The 21103-nt window shown below is 33.4% G+C and overlaps 1 protein-coding gene and 1 long non-coding RNA gene across 2 annotated transcripts; both read left to right on the top strand.

The window, feature by feature from the left end:
• Window positions 1-684: 684 nt before the first annotated feature.
• LOC132636403 (uncharacterized) lies at window positions 685-3282 on the top strand. The gene is made up of 2 exons (XR_009581243.1): window positions 685-895; window positions 1162-3282. It is a non-coding gene; the product is annotated as an uncharacterized LOC132636403 (long non-coding RNA).
• Window positions 3283-12553: 9271 nt separating this feature from the next.
• Window positions 12554-19493, top strand: LOC132636402 (protein trichome birefringence-like 41). The gene is made up of 5 exons (XM_060353257.1): window positions 12554-13014; window positions 15729-15900; window positions 17304-17479; window positions 18060-18218; window positions 19011-19493. The coding sequence occupies exons 1-5, from the start codon at window positions 12758-12760 to the stop codon at window positions 19306-19308; spliced, it is 1062 nt and encodes a 353-aa protein (XP_060209240.1). The 5' UTR covers window positions 12554-12757; the 3' UTR covers window positions 19309-19493.
• The last annotated feature ends 1610 nt before the right edge of the window (window positions 19494-21103 follow it).

Genomic DNA, 21103 nt, shown 5'->3' with positions numbered 1-21103 from the left:
AATGGCTATACATGCTTATCCAGTTAACTCGAAATATCATAAAGTAACTAAATTGCATGATTTAATTTGATTACTAGTTGTATGTGTTGCTTAAGACTCAGATTAAAATTAATATGATCACATACGACATGAAAAGAGTAACCAACATCTCCAAGTGGAGTGCCGCTAGAGGCCTTTAGCTGCCCCACGCATACAAGTGCCATTAACATTGGGAGTGGGAGAAATAGCCAATCTCCTCAAGTTTGAGTGTCGCTAGAGGCTAGGGTCAGCTATCTCATACTTGCAGGTGCTACTTTTTGCTTAAGGATCTAAGGCTGAAACTCCCCGTACTTGACCAGTTGCACGTATGTAGGGCCATTGTTTGTTTAACTTCTTGGATATATAATACTTCCTGCGGATCAAAAAGATTATTCACTTAGCCATTTGTACACCTTTTAAGAAAATATTAACTTTTAGGCAAAAATAAGTAATTTGACTAAACTACCCCTAATTAAATAGGTATTGGATTTGATCACTTAACACTTAATAAGGACAATTTTGGAAGAATAAGGTTAATTATTTCTTGATTTGGTTAGTGGAGAAGATTTGTGGTAGAGGCCACTTTTAAGTTTCAATTGAGAATAAGGTCACTCAATTTCTTTTTCAATTTTCTTTCGGTATTAAAGTTTAGAAAAAAGAGAATGTGGTATATTTCATAATTTTAAAAAGTTTGGAGGGTTTAAGTTATACACTTAAGTCCTTGTGACTTGTAAATAAAATATACAATGCCCCTCTCTCTTTCTCCTAAAATATGCATAAGTCCCCTTCTCTCTCTTCACTGTTTTTTCTATCAAGAGTAATTTCTCCAGACGATTTTTCTTCTCTCTCCCAGAAGCTCTCCAATCGTTGTCCTCAAGTATGTTAATTAATTTTGCATCAATGGCGAAGCATTTTAAGATCCATATTGCCTATTTAAAAGTATGGTTTAATTTATTTATTTTTCGATCTTGATAAAATCATAGTGTTCATAAAGTTCTGCTTTTTTCCAAAACCTTTGAAGTTTTACCTGTTTTTCTTTCGAAATTTGTGTTATTTATACTTATTTTGCTTGTTTCGATCTTTCTTTTTGTAAATTATGGTCTATTAATAGACTTTTGATCTATTATTCTTATTCCCTATCAGAAAAACAGGCAAAAAGTCCCTATTTGAGGATGGTTCAGATACAACCGCCACGTCCTCGTTCAGGATGGTTCAGATACAGTTGAGAGTGATGGTTCTTATATCGTGGTTCAACATCTGTATTGTTTATATATAGATCGTATAAATGCCTAGGTGTAGAGGGAGAAAAGGCAAAATACTCCACCGTTCTGGTGATATGGTTCAAACCCGTTCTACTGGGGATCGTAAGGATAAAAAAAAAAAAAAGAGGTGAAGAAGTTAGCCGAGATGTAAAAAGAAAAAGAAATGCAGAAGCTGAGAGTGAGTCCTAATCAGATCCCGTTGATGAGTGCAGTGTTGATGGTGATGAAGGAGATAGAGTTGATAGTAGAGTTGAGAATGATGGTTATGTATCTGAGAATGAAGGTATTTGATCAAGAAAGATAATGGAGGAGTTTGATCAAGAAAAGAAAAGAGACAATGGAGGAGTTTGTTCAAGAAAAAAGACAATGGAGGAGTTTGAACTTTTGGACGGTTTTATATAAGGAAGGATGTATTGTTAAGGTTGTAAATTTAAGAATTTTTGTTTTATTACCGTTGTAGAGAAATTTGTGGTCCGTCAGTCGAAATAAAGCCAAATGTGTTGGGTCAATTATAAGCCAACCGGAAATAAACCATCTTAGTTTATAATAACTCACTGCTTCGGACAATTTTAGACCATTTTGGTCAATGATAAACCAGAGAAATAAAGGCGACTGTTAGAATGAAAAGCATGCTGAAATTGCACTAGTCTAATTGGGAAAAAAAAAAAAAAGCCCAAAACCCAAACCACCTTTTCTCAAGGTGTGGTATTAGCACTTAGTGCTCAATTTGTTGAGGGATTGACAATAAATGGAAAATGTATGGATTTCATTAGAGACTGGTTTGAATGTGCAGTAGCTGGAAATATGAAAATTGATGGACAGCACCAAGTTTGCTGTGCACACATTGGCATCAGGAGGAGTAGACTTCATAGTTACTACTACTGGTGTCATGTTTTGGATACTAAAACTTGGGACACTAGGACTGCAGGGCTGATTTATAGCTGTATCACTGGTGTCTGTTTGTTCTTTTTTGCAGATCTTGATGGAAACCGTATAAGGGCTACAGATACTATTGCTTCTACTTGTGCCAATGATCTTACTCATACAGGAAATGATTTGGTGCAGGATTTCTACAAGTCTGAGTATGCTTATGCAGGGCAAGATTTGATGACATGCTTCAGATGCAGACTTTTAGTTTCAGCAGCTGCATCAGTAAAGGAAATGCTCCATGATTTCTTTGAGGTGCAGTCTTGTGAAAAGTGGTTCTGGTGTATTTAGGAGGAGCTGCTTTATGCAGTCTGGTTTTCTGATTTTACATGGAACCACATAGTCACCAGAAATGAAAGAAATCTGCCTAATACTTGTGCCACTGATTTTTTTGCAATTGTCACTTGGCACATATCTGCAAACATATCAAGGTTTTGGATATACAGCAGGCTAAAATTCATCATAGAGTGTTGCAGCTGGTTTTTGCAGGATATCAGCACTTACACATTGGTTTATAATAGTGGAACTGCTATTTGGCAAGATTGGATCTGAACTCTACAATTATGCAGGCCATTTGTTGGAGTCATTTTTGCAGTGCAATCTAGTGGCTTTATGGCACAATGGAGAGCAGCATGGGATGCAGGTTTCAACTATGAGTTTCAACATTACACCAGCTGTGCAGTGTGATGCTATATACACATGCTATGCAGCTGATCTACAGGAGTATACACTCCAGGATCAAGCGTTTGATTTGGTTCAGGATAGTGCTGCAGGATGGAGTCTTATCAGTGCTTACAAGGTTACAAATTAGTGGGAGAGGCAGCATACTCTACAGGCAAATGGATGATCAAGATTTATTACTCACTTTTGATACTTTACTAGTTTGTTAATTCATTACTTAGCTATTTGTAGCACCAACTTAGGATCGTCTATAAGTCTTAAGTTGGTCATTAGCTTAATTCTTGCATTTTATTAGGCATTTTGGCTACACTTGTAAAGACTTTATTTGTTTTGCTTCGAGAATAATATATAAAATCAGCCCTAGGCTCATAGCCTAGTGAACTTTTTTTCTTTTTCTTTTTTTCTAAAAAAAAAAAAAAACCCCAAATTGCACAAATCTAAAGGTCGTGGATAGGTATGCCATAAACCGACCGTCGTCAATAGCTAACAATTATGATTTAGGCTCTACTTCACGCAGAGTCAATAATTATCTACATGTTATATATAGACCAAGGACAATATTTGTCTAAAAATCCATAAATAAATAAAATAAAATAAAATAAATAAAAGGACATGCTACTATTTAAACATTATAATAACACTTTAATACATTATACGAGAGTTCCCATCCATTGAGCACATGATCAAAAGAGTTTTAAGACAAGTAATGATACTTAAAAGGCCAATATTTGTCTAAAAAAAGTCATAAATAAATAAAAAAAAATAAAAAAAGGATATTAAACATTATAATAACACTTTAATACATCATAGGAGAGTCCCCATCCATTGAACACATGATCAAATAGTTTTAGGACAAGTAATGGTACTTAAAAGGCCAATATTTTTCTAAAAAGCCATAAATAAATAAAAAGACTTGATACTATTTAAACATTATAATAACACTTTAATATATCATATGAGAGTCTCCATCCATTAGACACATGATCCAAAGAGTTTAAGCACACGTAATGGTTATCCTTAGAACAAAGTTGTGCTTTAAGAATAATCATTTGCTGTCAGACTAATTGGATAGTAGTGTTATGATTACCATTGCTTGTCCTAAAACTCATTTGATCATGTGTCAGTGGATTAAGACTCTCATATGATGTATTAAAGTGTTATTATAATATTTAAATAACGGTATTTCCTCTTTTTATTTTATTTTATTAATTTATGACTTTTTTAGACAAATATTGGTCTTTTAAGTATCATTACTTGTCTTAAAACTCTTTTGATCATGTGTTGAATAAATGAGACTCTCATATAATGTACTGAAGTGTTATTATAATGTTTAAATAGTGACATGTCCTTTTATTTATTTTATTTTTATTTATTTATGGCCTTTTTAGATAAAAAATGGCCTTTTAAGTATTATTACTTGTTCTAAAACTCTTTTGATCATGTGTTCAATGGATGGGGACTCTCATCTGATTTATTAAAGTGTTATTATAATGTTTAAATAATGTATGTCCTTTTTTATTTTATTTTATTTATTTATGGCACTTTTTAGACAAATATTGGCCTTTTAAGTATCATTACTTGTCCTAAAACTCTTTTGATCACGTGTTTAATGGATGGGGACTCTCATATGATGTATTAGAATGTTATTATAATGTTTAAATAATGGTATGTCCTTTTTAAAAAAAATTATTTATGGCTATTTAGACAAATATTACCCTTTTAAGTACCATTACTTGTCCTAAAACTCTTTTGATCACGTGTTCAATGGACGGGGACTCTCATATTTAAATAGTGACATGTACTTTTATTTATTTTATTTTATTTACTTATGACTTTTTAGACAAACATTGTCCTTGGTCTATACATAGCATGTGGAAAATTATTGACCATGCGTGAATTCGAGCATAAATGATAACTGTTAGCTATTGACGACGATCGGTCTATGGTGTACCTATCCACGATTCCTTAGATTTGTGCAATTTGGGGTTTGTGGTTTAATTTTTTTATTTTTTTGTCCGTACACTTTTCGTCATCACTATCAGGATCATCCTGTCACCTAACTCATAGAAATCAAATTACAACATTTTGAGGTCTCCTCCCATTCACCCATGTAATCACCACCTACTATAATATTTTGCAATCGACGCCATAATAAATTTATAATAGGCTACGGCTATGGTTTATGACTGCAATCGATAATAGACTACGACTATAGTCTATGACTGCAATCGACGCCATACTAAGTCGCTGGGGACTAATTTTCTGATGAAAAGCCGGGTGTTTTGCCGGAAACGAGATCTGAAAAGTGGATAAATCAAGAGCTTTTGGAGGGAAATATTTTTTTTTAATATTGTTTTGGGGGTGATTAAAATGTTAAGGGTTGGGGGTCAAAGTGTAGTTTTTAAACTATGGGGCTGGAATTTGACACGACACATCTCTGACATGCTGACGTCATAAATGGTGGCCAAAGCACCAATTGTTGAATACTTGTGGCCTTTTGACAAAATAACTTTTCAATTTGGCCTTTTGGCCAACTCCCTCTAGTCAGTGGACACTCTTTTTAAACAAAGGAAAAGAGGGTAAGTGAACGCTCTTTTTTACCTGGAGGGAGTATCATATAAGCAAAGGTCCAAACATACCCTCTATTAAAAAAGTGACCTATTTATGCCCCAGCCGTTACACAAATAGCTCAGATATACTTTTTCAGTTAACGGGAGTGAAAATATCGATTTTAAAATTATTTTTTATTTTTTATTAAGATTAAAACCATGTGGATTTATTTAAATCCTTCCCCCCGCAAATTTTAGGGTATATTTAATCCTTCTCATAAAGTTCAAAGGTATACTTAATTTTGTTTGCAACAAGATTTTTTTTTTTAACTCAACGACTAATTTGAATTTATTACTTTGATAATCAAATTTATTTTTTCACTCATTTTCTTATTACTCTAGACGCCAGAAAAAATCTGTCGATGCAAAAACTTAAGTGTAATTTGGTCACAACAGATTATTGAGAACAATGAAGAATCTTGAGATTTTGAGAGGGCTTTTCTTAGTTTAAACTAATTAGAAATTGAAACTGTATGATAAGTGTGCCAGATAGTTGGCAACTTGGCATAAAAGAGCCCATTCTTTAATATATGGCACACGGTAGCCAAAATTCAATATTCATCTAAAAGAAATGACAGATCAAAACCAAAATCATTTTTCTTAAAAATAGCAAAAAGTATTAGTACCCTCTCTCTCTTCTAATTTCAACCCAAATTTCTACTTAAATTAGCAAAAAACATTTAGCGTCATCCCTCTCTCATTAAAATTAGCAAAAAATTACTTCCTCCGAATCAAAAAGAGTGTCCACTTAGCCATTTGCACACTCCTTAAGAAAATACTAACTTTTAGACAAAAATAGGTAATACGACTAAACTGCCGCTAATTAAATAGGTATTGAGATTTGATCACATAACATTTAATAAGGGCAAATCTGGAAAGATAAGGTTAATTCTTTTTTAATTTGACAATTGAACACTCTTTTTTACTCAAGAAAAAAAAGGCTAAATGGACATTCTTTTTGATCCGGAGGGAGCATTAGTTATGACTCATCTAAAGCGTATTCATTTCCCTCTATTCTACTCATTTGTGTGAAAAGGTTAATATTTAATATAATTATCCAAAAACCTTATAATCTTGGTTAAGTTAAAGAAAAGGTTAAAGGGTCAAAAATACCCTTTTACTTTGGAAAAAGGGCTAAAAATATCCTCCGAACTTATTTTGGGTCAAAAATATCTCTCTCATTCTCAAAGTTTTCAAATATACCCCTGTCTTGACAGAAATTATCCCCCAAAATAACCCGAAATCATTTTTTAAACCCGCATCATCATTTAAACCCCACCCAATTAAATAATAACCCATAAGATCCCCTTATTCCCCCAATTCCCTCAAACTTCAAACCTATGCATTAGGGGAATAAGGGGATCTTATAAGTTATTATTTAGTTGGCTCTATTTAAATGATGAAGCGGGTTTAAAAAATGATTTCGGGTTATTTTGAGAGTTAATTTTCGTCAAGACAGGGGTATATTTGAAAACTTTAAGGATGGGAGGGGTATTTTTGATCCAAAATAAGTTCGGAGGATATTTTTAACATTTTTTCCAAAGTAGAGAGGTATTTTTGACCCTTTTCCCTAAAGAAAATTTGGTGAATAGAATAGAAATAATAATAATAATAATAATAATAATAATAATAATAATAATAATAATAATAATAATAATCTGAAACTGCTTGCCAAAAACTCTGGTCAGAAATCCATATCTTCATCCCCTAATTAAAATCTTAAGTTAAAAACTTTATCTTCTCTCTGAACCTGGTTAGGTATGCAATACTCTTAAGTTAAAAACTTTAGTACCTTTGGTCTCCCTTTTTACAACAACATACTAATAATTTTGCCAACTATATTGCTGCTACAAAGATAAAGTATTCGTGGATAAATTATTCAAACTAGTGTCGTATCAAGAAATCTATGATTTAAGTTTCTCTTGATGATGTCTGATTATTTGTTTCTGTATTATTAAATCGAATGAGTGTTGTCAGGGGCGGAGCTAGCCCTTCGGCCGTGAGTTCGGTCGAACCCAGTAGCTTTTATCCGAACTATATATTTGTATTAAATTTTTTGTCAAATATGTAGAAATTATTAATTAAGAACCCATTAACTTTAAAAAATTAGAACTCTAAACCCACAAACTTCGAATTTTGGCTTCGCATCTGAGTGTTGTCACAAGAGTTTTAAAGTATCTTTGGGAAGATAAATCTGAACTTTAAGCTTATTTTGAGAAGAATTGGAGTGGTTTGTGTTGGATTTTGGTGATTAGGGTGGTTTTAAATACGTAAATATCTCTATATAAACCTATGCATAGACATTTATATATTAGTGTATATCCCCTTATATATATCCATGTATCTCATATATGTTATGTATATCTTTTGCATAGTTATGTGTGTGATTTTATTGATATATATGATATACCATGTCGTAGGCGTTGTCTGTTGCAAGCGTAACAGTGATATACATGAGTGAATATGGACATACATGAGGGATATACTTGTTACTGCCATGAAATTGTTTGAAGTCATAAGATCCAATATTTGATGAATAATGCGATTTTTTTGGACGAATCAGAATTTTGGAAGAGAACAAGTGTGAAATTAGGAGTTGAATATTCATTCTCAACGTGTAATTAGGAGTTCTCCTACTTTTTTAGTTCGTTTGGTAGATAATTCAACTATCAATTGCTAAACTTTTCAGGCTTTAATTGCTAAACATAATCTTCAGCTAAATCTTGCCAATATTGATAGGGGAATGCATATAGATATCAATATTCCTAAAAGAATCTTTTGAGTTATACCATTTGTCAAACCAAACTTATGTTAATCATCAATAAAGATCAGGATGATGAGGTGACATGTTATGTGGTGTCCACTTCACTCATGCCGAATGAGATTTTAAATTTACTAACGACTGGGGGATTTTTATTCGAATAGTAGAATGGTGATTAAATATAAGAAAAACTTACGTAAATTTACCCTTCGGCCAACTAGTTTACCAACATCACGGAAGTGTACACTACCTATACACTTCAGCTGTATATGTTGTGTACAAGTATGTATAGTGTAACACCTCGTAACTTCGGACGGTTCGTCGATCTGATCGACGGTTCGTCCTTTGAACCGTCGATTGTGCATTGTTCACTGGAAATTTGATCAATTCGACGGAGCAGATCGACGTTTCGTCGATCTGATCGACGGTTCGTCCTTTGAACCGTCGAATGTGTATTGTTCACTGGAAATTTGACCAATTCGACGGAGCAGATCGACGCTCCGTCGATCTGATCGACGGTTCGTCGTTTGAACCGTCGTTTGGTCCGTTAAGTACGTTTTCGGGTCAAAAGTCGAGTTTACGCGTTTTAAGCTATATTTAGGACTTGGGGTTATTTCCCCAGCCTCCCCATTCACGAAAATACTCTCTAAACTCATAGAGAACAAGTCCCAAATCTCAAGATCTTCCAAGGTAAGTTTCTATCATGATTCTAGATTGAATCCAAGTCCCTAATCCCGTTCTAACTTGAGTAAACCCTTCTAATCTATAGAGTTATGATTGGAACATTATAGTTGGAGGTGAAAACCCTAGAACCCGAACTCAAGAAGATTGGACTTCGAAAAGGTAATGTTTCTACTCTCTGAACATTTATAGTTGTGAATTGATGAGTTCTTGGGAGAATAGTAAATGGGTTTGATAAAGAGGATTATATGAACAATGCTAGAGTTTTGGATTGTTGACTTGGGATTGTTGTATTCATATGGGTGATGAAGGATGATGTTAGTTACATCTAATTAAGATTGTAGAATCACCTAGAAGTAATAGAATGGGAATTGGGTGAAGAAATCACCATTAATGAAGGTTGTGGAGCTTCATGCCCACCAAGTGTTTGATAAAATGCTTAGATGAACAAAATATGGATATGATTGCTAATATAGAATCCCTATGACTTGTATTGCTATAGATTGAAGTTGAAGGGGTTGAAGTACATTGTGATACGCTCAAAGGCGGAGGTTAAGGTAAGTAGAACTTCCATCCACATGTGGGAATCTCTACATTCTTCCTCATGATCCGTTTTCGTAAAATCTATGAAGTTCAAATCCTAGGGCATTAAACCCAACATATTGGTAGCCCGTAATTATGTATGTATGTACATGAATTTTGTATCTATGTTCGTCATTGTATTCCTAATCTTCCATTACGGATATTAGGAATCCTAGCTAAATCCATGAATCATGAATTCTTCCTCATGTGTTCTCATTATGTTTATATGAAACTTTATGATTTCATCCAGCAAGTTACAAGCATGTTTTCAAGACAAGTATATATATATGATTTCGAACTATTGTTATTACTCATGAACCAAAAACATGTTTTGCAAGACTATGACAAGTTATCTTATGAAACTATACAAACAAGTTATGATTCATGAAAACCATGTACAAGCAAGTTATGATTCATGAACACTATGTACAAGCAAGTTATGATTCATGATATACCATGGGCAGAAAGTGCCACTATTTTACATGTTCATGTTTTGGGAGTTGCATTAATTACCGAGGAGGGCTTCAGATAGCCTGAAACTACGTAGCCACCGTAGGATGAGGATCGCTCCACCCATGTCCCGGACGATCTCTCATAATGACTGGATCCTTTCATATTTTATTAAATCTCATGTTCCCTGGCAAGGACTGAGTGTTCTGCTGGCGGGACGCAAGCACCAGACCATGGATCGGTTATAAGTTATTGCTCTCCCTACTTATGATATATTTACCGTGTTTTTATATGTATATGTATGCACTCATGTTCATGTCCAGGTTTGCAGTTTCAGTTCTCATCATGTTATTCCATGTCCCATGTTATTTCTTTCAGTTGCTATACATACCAGTACATTCAATGTGCTGACGTCCCCTTTTTATTGCCCGGGGGCCTGCATTTCACGATGCAGGTACGAACTTACAGGACGACGCCTCTGCTCATTAGGATCTGCACGTATCAGCTTATTGGTGAGCCCCATCTCATTCGGGGTTTAGTTAATTTTTGTTTATGATTAGTTATGCATCTGAGGTATGCTGGGGGCCTTGTCCCAGTAAGTATGTTTTCCAGACAGACTCATGATAGAGGTTTCATAGACTAGACAAGTCAGTTATGTTATGTCAGACATTCGGAGTCGTATAGCCATTTTTGGCTCATTCATGTTATTTCCGCACTCATGTTTAAACAAGTGTTTTTATTCAGTATTATGACTTATTACGTTTTATAAAGGCTCATCATGCATTCACGTTATATTTCCGCTCATGTATGTATCATGATGATTCAGCAAGCCATGTGGTTCGCTCGGTCACACGCAGTCAGGCACCGAGTGCCGTGTTACGTCCAGGCCATGGTTCGGGGCGTGACATATAGTATATGTATATTTAGTATAAAGTACATACTCCGACTGTATATGTTGTGTTTAGGTATGTATAGTATATGTATAATTCGTATAGAGTATACATTATCTATACCTTGTGTACATATTTTGTAAACTAGATGACCGAATGATATCTGACTGTAAATTGTAAATTAAGTTTTTTCAAAATAATTTTAAAATTGACCTTTTCACTTACGTCAGCACAATAGGGTATATCTGAGTCCTTTGTGTAACAAAAGTATAACATGTCATTTTTTTAACTAAGCGTATAATGTTTCTAAATCGTAGTGTACAGGGTTTTTTTTGAACCTTTTCCCTGTCAGTATTAAATATATGAATTGCTTGTAGTTTTATCACATATTATTTTATTTAATTTGCCCAAAAAAATCTTGTTCCTCTACTTAGGGGATTGTGAATGATACTTGTAGGGTATCCTATCAGTTATACTTAGCCCTTTACGGTGATTTTCAAAATTTTGACCACGAATTTTGACGGATTACCGGAATCGTTTTCGATTCGTAGGATTTGTAGCCAAAATCTTTAGATCACCATAACTTGTTGAAATAGAAATTTTTACAACATAATTTAGCTTTAAAATTCACCAAATTATTTCAAATCAACTCCAAAATATGGTATTCAACCTTCTAATCCCAGTCACAATGATTTCAATTTTTAGATCAACTAAATCGTAGAATTAGTTAGACCTACTTTGTCTTCTTCTACGAACAAACTCAATATAACCCAATAACAACGTTCTTCAATCAAAATCAATCCAAAATAGTTACTAATAATCAATAAGTCTTCAATTTTTCTATTGCATATGAGAAGAAAATAGAGAAGAAGAAGGACGGGGACAAGGACAAGCACGATTGGGAATGGGCTTGGGGGGGGGGGGGGGGGGGGGGGTTAGCACCTGAAAGTCATAGAGGGTAACGTAAACTTAAGAATAATTTAAATATGAAGCAAATAGAAACGTGACATTTTAAGGAGGTTTTACATACATTTATCTCTATATTTTATCGAGTACAAGAGTAACATCTCCAAGTGGACAGAGTAATCCCTGCTGTCCAGTTAGTATTACTACTCTGGTTAAATGCGTGAAAGACATAACAACAGATCTTAGCAATCTATTTTCTTTTCTTTAAAATAAAAATAAAAATTAACGCATCATGTATTAGTAATTCACGGGAGGTAAATTCAATATTTTAAGTATGTGGGTTCTAAACCACATTTATTTGTACCGTTTGAGTTTGAGTCAATGCCAATGAGTTTGTCAAACCATAAATATTACGATGACTTGGCCACTGATAACTCACTGGTTCGAGTAAATCAAATTCGCACACATAGAAGATACAACCCATTAATGTAAAGTGCTATCTATTAAAATAATTCGTTCTCTACATTCGAATTCAAAATCTCTGATTAAAAGTGAAAGAATCTTATTTAACTAATTCGAATTCACACCACGTAAGGCCTACTCCCTAACAAAATTTTTTACATGCCCAAAAGTCAAACTAAGATAGTTCTGATTAAAGGTAAAAAAATCTTATTCATCCATGCCGCATCCCTTGCGGTATCTACCCGCATGCCCTTGCGGTATCTACCGTGGTCAAATATGTGCAAAAATGTGAAAACCTTTTCTTTCTGACAATTTTTAACTTATTCACACGTAAATCTCACCTTCTTTTCATAAAAAAGTTAGTGATATTTAAACAATCTTTCTCTCTTCCTAGATCTAAGCAATCTAACACTTCGTGAGCACATAAATATACAGACAGAAAGACAGAAACACTCATATTAAACGGCATAGAGAAACAGACCAGTAGCAAAAAAAGAGGCAATTCTTCTTCAAGATTAATTAGCAGCCATGGGCTTCATTGGTATTTTAACAAGTCTTTTTGTGCTGCTTCTTCAGCATTCAAATGCAAATGCAAATCCAATTTATAATCCAAAGCAGAGTTGCAACTATTTTGAAGGAAGTTGGGTTGAAGATGAAACATATCCCCGTTACAACTCAACACAGTGTCCTTTCATTGAACATGAATTCAATTGTCAAAGGAATGGCCGACCTGATCAAGATTACCTTAAGTACAGATGGCAACCTCATGGCTGCTCCTTAAAGAGGTAATTCTAATAACTCCATATCTCTATCACTAAAAAAATGATAAATTAAAATTAGCTGCAAAACGTTGTTGATCTATCATTGGGTTGCTTGTAGCTTTGATAATCTGTTGAGAATCCGTCACTATATGAATTAGGGATAAATTTTGTTGTTTAGCTATAAAATCTGTCTGTCGCTAGCTAATTCGTGTTTTCTATTTTACTAGTGTATGGTTTTTGAAATAAAACTTACATATAATGTTATATAAAAAAAGACAGTCTGGTGCACAAAATATCCCGCATTGACAGAGTTCAGGAAAGGGCCGCACCTCAAGGGGTGTGATGTACCTCAAGGGGTGTGATGTAGATAATCTACTTAATGCAAATATTAGTGGTTACTTGCATGACTCGAACCCGTGACATATAAGTTAGACCAAGATAACTTTATTGTTACTCCAAAGACTCTCATTCTGCAAATAATGTTATTTGAAAATAATGTTATTTGATTCTTGTTTTTGAATCTTTCTATTCTAAAGATGTTTAATTACAATCTATGTATATATATGTAATGTGCAATGATTTGTGAAAGTGATGGAGATTAGAGGGAAGATTTTTCAAAGAATAGATGGAGGAGGGGGCATTTGAGGTGTGGAATAACTGTTTGTAATTGTATGGTGACCCGTGACCACCCCCAGAAAATTGGCAGCTTTGATAATGATTTCTGAATGGGGAATCTCGAAGACCACAATACAATCTTTGCTCTGCCTCAAATTGATCTTTCCTTTTTTTTTGGGTTTTACGTTGGTGTGCAATATCTATCGGAAACCCCTTCTCTATCCCCACAAAAGTAGGAGTAAGGTCTGCGTACATTTTATCATTCCAGATCCCACTTATAAAATTATACTGGGTATGTTGATGTTGTTGTCACATTGGTGTGCGATACTCGATTTGGCGTTCTGATTAATTTAAATTTGCGCGGCTTTAAACCCATCAAAGGAGAAGAGCTTCCTATTAATATTTCTTTTCATTTTCAGAGTTAAATCCGATACCTCTAATTAAAGATAGAGAAATCCATTCCTCCATGCCACCATAACCACAAATGGTGTAATTGACTCTTATTCATTTCTTTGTTTACCCCCCCAAAAGTGGTCCGTTTTTCCGCTTTTCCCCGAGTCATTATTGTCAAGTGTTTAATACTACATATTAATCATTTTAACGAATTGAATTTGTTCTAAAAATGTTTGACTACGTTCGGAAACGTCTGAATTGGCATCATACTTAGTTCACGGGTGTTTTTCGGGTTTATTGCTTGCAGAAGGCAAATAATGTCACCTTCTTGTTTGATTTATTTTAATCATGTCTATTGTTGGGGTTTCTACAGTAAAGATGTATTCTTGGTCCCAAATTGACTCGGTATTAAAATATGCCCATTAAACAAATTACGATGAGTCATATTTTCATGAGTTAATATTGTCACCTTTACTTAAAGATTAGTTCTTGATCTAAAATTGTATCATGTGATTGTGAAAGGTGTGATTTATTATATAATAATTCCTAAAAGGTGATAAAAAACATCAAAGAATGGAGAAACCAATTAAGATCTTGACCACTTGATGAAGATCAATAACTAGACATGTTCTGTTTAAAATATAATTTAGATCCCTAAATCTAATTGGCAATTTGATAGGAGATTACCACACATGAAAGTTGTAACATACTGCAAGGTGAAAGATATCTTACATAGATCCTACCTCCCATGTGCAAATAATTAGAAAATAATAAAGTTTGTTAAACAATGTCAGGGAGCCAGTGTTGGGGGTCTAGGATGTTTGTTCCCTGTTTCTCTTTAAAACTACTTTTACAAGGTGTAGGGTTCTCCCCTCTCACTTTTTGTCAGATTTCCAGTTGTAAAAATAATCATTTCATTACGGTGGCTGAACTGTCACTATAAACTTAATTAGCTTTGGAATATTAATTAAACCAAGTCATGGAAAATCTTGACTTTTGTTTCACATAGTTGATCTAATTCGGATGTGATCTCGTGGTACTGTAATTTGAATTGTAACTTATTGACACAAAACAATTTTTTTTCACTAGAACAGTCATAATTTTGTGAAAATTAAATGCATCTATGGCCCAATCACAATGATAATCAAACATTTATTGTATTGTATGGTATTGTTACTTTAAATGTAATATTTATTTTCATTGTTACTTAAATTTTATTGTATTGTATTGTATTGTTAAATCTCTGTTGTTATGTAATGATGAAAATTGTCATTTTATGTAATGATCGACTAGGTGTGATCACATTGTTATTACCTTATTTCTTTTCTCATCTTCCTGTTACTTATTATTTAATAATTCTGCTTACCCTTTTCCTTACCTAGTGACTCTACCCCATACTCTTCCTTTTTTATTTTGTTAAAATAAAATTATAAAATTATAAGCTTACTCATCTTATTGTTAGTATTTAGCATTATGAAACGATGGAGAACAATACAACCTATTCAAATATTTGTATTCATTAAAATAATACCGTACACTATAATTCAATACAATACAATACGATATATTATGAAACGATACATAACAACCATCCAAACAAGGTACAAAACCAATGTTAAACAACTGCACATACAACTAAATAAAGCAAGCTTTTCATGCTATTATCTTTGTTAATTAAATTAAAGTGGATGAAAACCCCACTCATTAATTTTTTTGTTCTTATTATGCAGATTTGATGGACGGGCATTCATGCAGAAATTCAAAGGTAAAAGCATAATGTTGGTAGGAGATTCTCTCAGTCGAAACCAATGGCAATCACTTGTATGCCTTCTTTACACATCAGTCCCTAAAACCAAATACAATGCAACCAGAGTTGACGATGTCTCTATATTCACCTTCTTGGTAATTTTTCTTTATCATTTTCCCTACATACATATTTGCGTCTTAGAGCCCGTCTGAATTAACTGATTACAAAATAGCTGATAAGGTTTAAGTACTGAAAATATTTTTAAATGCAGAAATTGATTATAAATATAGTTATGTATTCAGATGGAAGTGTTGAAACTGTTATTCCATCCATTCCAATTTATATGACACTCTTCCTTTTTAGTTAGTTTAAAAAAGAATGACACATTCTATATTTAGTAACAATTCAACTTTATGAGATGAACAAATTTATTTGATTTAGACCACAAATTTTAAAAGTTTTCTTTTATTTTTTAAACTTCGTGCCAAGTTTAACACTTTCATATAAATGAGATGGAGGGAGTAATAAGAAGTTGACGTGTGTAAAAAAATGTTAATAAGCTGCTCTTTTGTTAGAATGACTAAAACACCCTTAAATTATTTGTAAAAAATAATAATATAAATTTAAAGTATCCGTGTAAGGAAAAAGAGGAATGGCCGCTATAGAGTGAAGAGGAAGTGAGGATTTTTGTTTTGAGAAAAATATTTTGAGAATTAGATAAAATATTGTAGTAAAAGACTTGCTTAAATCAAAAGTATTTATCTGAAAACTAATAATTTGGGGATGACCAACTTACGAATTTTGACTTATTTTAACTTATAAGTACTTTAATATTGATCAAACGCATAACAAAACAAAAAGTGCTTATAAGCTAATTTGACCGGCTTAAGCTTATCCAAACATTCTCTTAATTAATACTCAAAATTATGGTACGATCAATGAAATTAATAGTAGGAAAAGAAAAAATCAGGTTCCAAGTTTGTGCTGTCACTTTTGCCTCTTTAGTGTGAGTCCACTTTCTGATAATGAAGGATTTGGCTCTTTTAGTGGAAGATCCAGGTATCTTATGTAACAGAAATTGTGGTCTTCGATTGAACTAGCAATAGTTGGAGCAAATGTGAACCTAGTAGCACATGTTACCAGTGCCAACTTCCAAGATCATGTCCTATTTGCAAGATCTTACCAAGTTTTGCGCATACAGATCTAGAATTTTAAACCAATGAAAGTAGAATACGTACCATAGCATTTATAACTCCTCATTAGAATGTGGTGCAAACTAAATACAAATTTATGTCTTAAAATTATGTAACACTAAACCAAAACATCGTAACGTGAAGGACACCCTCTTTTGTGGTGCATCCTTCCCTAGTATGGATTTTCTTTTCATCCATCGAATATTGATTAATACATAACCGATTGAACACTATTTAGAATGACTCTTATGCTCCGAAATGGATTGTTTCAAATGTTCTTTAAATTTTTTGCTTCCATTGAACCATTTGTACTGCACTTAAACTCAATTTAAATCATCAAGCTAAAAAACATATTTTATTTTCAGGATTTTGGAATCGACGTGATGTTAGATCGGAGTGTGTATTTGGTGGATGTTGCGAGGGAAGAAAAGGGCAGAATCTTAAAACTAGACTCAATTGAAGGTGGCAAATTGTGGAATGGAATTGACATGCTCATATTCAACACTTGGCATTGGTGGAACCGCAGAGGAGCCTCTCAACCGTTAGCTCTAATTACTTGCTTATTTTCATTTCGCTTAATATATCGATAATTCGCTAATAAATTTCATATATACACTCGAACTACGGTTTGTTTGTTCCAATTGAGTACGTAAAAACATGCATAAAGTCTTCCTATTAGATACTTTTGACTTAAATTTTGGAATTTGTTTTGCGCGTATTTTTAAGTGCCCATTACGTAGATAAGTTAACCACTTAAAATATATCACCTTCTTTAGTTATACGCATTGACCTCAATAAGCCGTAAAAACTTAGATTTGTTCCAGTCGAGGTTGATGTGTCTATAATTAAAGGAGATGAGCTATTTTATGTGGTTAATTTAACTACCTAATAGGCGTTTGAGAGCATGCAAAAAGGTTTTTCCAATACTATTCGAATTGAGAGTGTCTAATAGGACCATGTGTTCAGGTGCTCAACTGAAACAAGTCATAATTCGAATGTCTAAATAAAAATTAATAAAAAATTTAAGGGACTAGCGATATATTAATCCTTTTCATTTTAGCACAAACACAATTGAAAATAAAAAACATCACATCCTCACTCTGTCACTTTTTATTTTACAGGTGGGATTACATTGAAATTGGTGGCCAATACTATAAAGACATGGATCGTGTGGTTGCTTTTGAGACAGCTTTATATACATGGGCTAATTGGATTGACACCAACATTAATCCTGCAAAAACTATGGTGTTCTTTCAAGGAATTTCCCCATCACATTACAAGTAAGTGCTACAAAGTTTGACCAATTAAGAGTTAGCATGGCTTGGTCTAATTTTACTAGGATTAACTTCTCAAGATCTAATAAATCCTTTCTCTCTTTTTCTAGGATAAATTTTCCTGGGTAGTCATTCGATTTTCACTGTATTATACTAAAATCATAAAATTTATTTTTGTAATGAAAAAAATAACTCAACTATACTTGTATTTGTATATGTCATTGGCAGTACAGAATGCCAGCAACTACTAATTAATTTCACTCCAAAAAACAAAACTAAACTACCCGATGTATAAAATTGTAATGTAAACTATAATTAATCACATTACAATTCACCTAGCATAACTCATAGCACCACTTAAAATTTTCAAAACTCGTCTTCTAATCTAACCTAATGCTCACATCTTTTACCATGTGGCATATCATGCGTTATATTTTACGTGGGTTAAAAACACTTTATTTTTTAGGTGATGTAACGTGAATATTTTGTAGGTTGCTGAAGTGAAATTCTGCTTGTCTTTCTAAGATACAATTCAACATTTTTTGACATTTTATGTAGACATGGTTAAATTATTTTTCCATTACAAAAATTAGTTTATTTTTTACTTTAATATATTAATTGAAAGTTAGATAACCATCTTTCAAATTAATCTCAAGATCTATTACCATATTAGTTTAACAATTATATATGTATGTATGTATGATGTCAAAGACTAATTAAAGCAATCTAATTCGTCATGTAAGAACTGAATTTTCTACTTGATCATTTCATGCTATTTTTTCTTCGTGAATCCAACAGTGGTACCGATTGGAATCAACCAGGCGTGAAAACTTGCTTAGGGCAAAGGCAACCAGTAAGTGGTTCGATATATCCTGGAGGGTTGCCCCCGGCATTGACAGTGCTTAAGAAAGTGTTAGCCACAATTGGGAAGCCAGTGACATTGCTTGATGTCACAAACCTTTGCCTATTGCGTAAAGATGGACATCCTGCAATTTATGGGCTTGGTGGAAGAACAGGAATGGATTGTAGTCATTGGTGTTTAGCTGGAGTTCCTGACACTTGGAACGAAATATTCTATAACTTTATAATTACTTAATTGAACATTTAGTATTTCTATTTCATTAATTTTTCGAGCACTTCAATCTTCCTTTGTCACTTATATACGGACAAGAGAAGAATTGATTATTTGAGTAAACATTAGTACTACGTGGTGTTGGCATATGTGTTGCCACCTTTATAATTAAAAAAAAATTGAATCTTTATTTGAAATTAGAAGGAAAAGCCAGGGCTATTTTGATTTGTGCTTATACAGATTATGAAACCTATCTTGAAAAGATAATACTTCACTCTGTTCCATTTTATATAATACTCTCTTTTTTTTTTTTTTTTCTTTTTCTTTCAGTCAGTCTAAAAAAAAAAAAGAATGACACCTTTCTATATTTAAAAACGATTTAACTTTATGAGATTTTATATTATAGACACAAATATATTTAATACTTGTTTCGGACCACGAATTTTAAAATCTTCCTTTATTTCTTAAACTTCGTGCCCGGTCAAACACCCTCATATAAAATGGGACGGAGGGAGTAGTTAATTTGAAATTATCTTTTTATTTTTACTAGATTTGAAATAATCTTCGAAATATACTATTTTGAAAGAATGTATTTGATTTACGAGATTATTTTTAAAGAATAGAAAGCTATAAATGCAGTCAACCACATTATCAAAATATCAAATTATTGGGCTAAAACGGTCCAAGAATACTCTTAGACGGTGTAATATTATCCGATTTGGGCCAAGCTCACACGATTTTTCCAAAAGGCCTCACAAGATTGAGAGATCCTACACCTTATAGTTATCTTCCATATCTTTTCTGTTATCAATGTGGGATTTTGCCCGCACACCCATCACTCTCCTCTTCGAACTAGGTTTCTGCATGATCAATGGGTCTTCCCCTTGAAATAACTTCTATGTGGCTCATTATTGCGGTCCGTATATTAATTTTCAAGATTCATTGTGTGCACCCACATCGTCAAAGTATTTAAAGCAATCAAATCCCGCGACTAGCTTCCTTGTATGTGCGTCTTTAAGCTCCCAAGGGAAAGTAAACCGAACTCCACATCATAATCTACTTTTGTCATACTCATCCCGCTGAACCTGAGCTTTGATATTAATTGTTGGGCTAAAATGGTCTAAGAATACTCTTAATATGATGTGATACTGTGTATTTTGAGCTAACCCCGCACGATTTCCCCCTAATAACCTCTGTCACACCCCTATTTTTACCCCACTTAAATAATAAAAATAAATTAGTTTAAATTTATTAGAAAAAAAAAAGATTTTTTCCAATTAAAGTGACGTTTTGAAAAGAGATTATTTTATTTATTTAGAGTCGCCACTTGAAATTGCGTTTTGGTGTTCCAAGTCACCTTATTGAATCCCTAATCAAAAGAAAATGACTCTTTATTTTTGGTCTGCGAAAATAAAAGTCCGAGAAGAAATTCTGTTGACCAGGGAGAAGGTGTTAGGCATTTCCCCAGTCCCGTGGTTCTATCACGGTCTCTTTTATCGACTAATATTTGGCTTAAATTAATCTTGGATAAAATAATGCTTGCCTAGACTCTTAACTAGGTTTGCCCAATTCATTCGCTTAAAACTGTCTTTTATTTTCCGGCCCAGGAGTGTAACCGCATACAAAGCCTTTGTATTTATAAAAATCGACCAAGGAGCATATCCACACACATGGTCTAACATATATCGAACATACCTAAATCTAAATAGGCTAAAATCATACAAGTAATGCCTCCAAATCTTCAAAGCAAAGACTACGGTCAACAACTCCAAATCATGGGTAGGGTAATTCTTCTCATGGATCTTTAACTGACAGGAAG

This window comes from Lycium barbarum, chromosome 4 (genome assembly GCF_019175385.1).
Source record: "Lycium barbarum isolate Lr01 chromosome 4, ASM1917538v2, whole genome shotgun sequence".
NCBI classification, from domain to species: domain Eukaryota; kingdom Viridiplantae; phylum Streptophyta; class Magnoliopsida; order Solanales; family Solanaceae; genus Lycium; species Lycium barbarum.
This window is presented reverse-complemented; position numbering and strand designations above follow the sequence as displayed.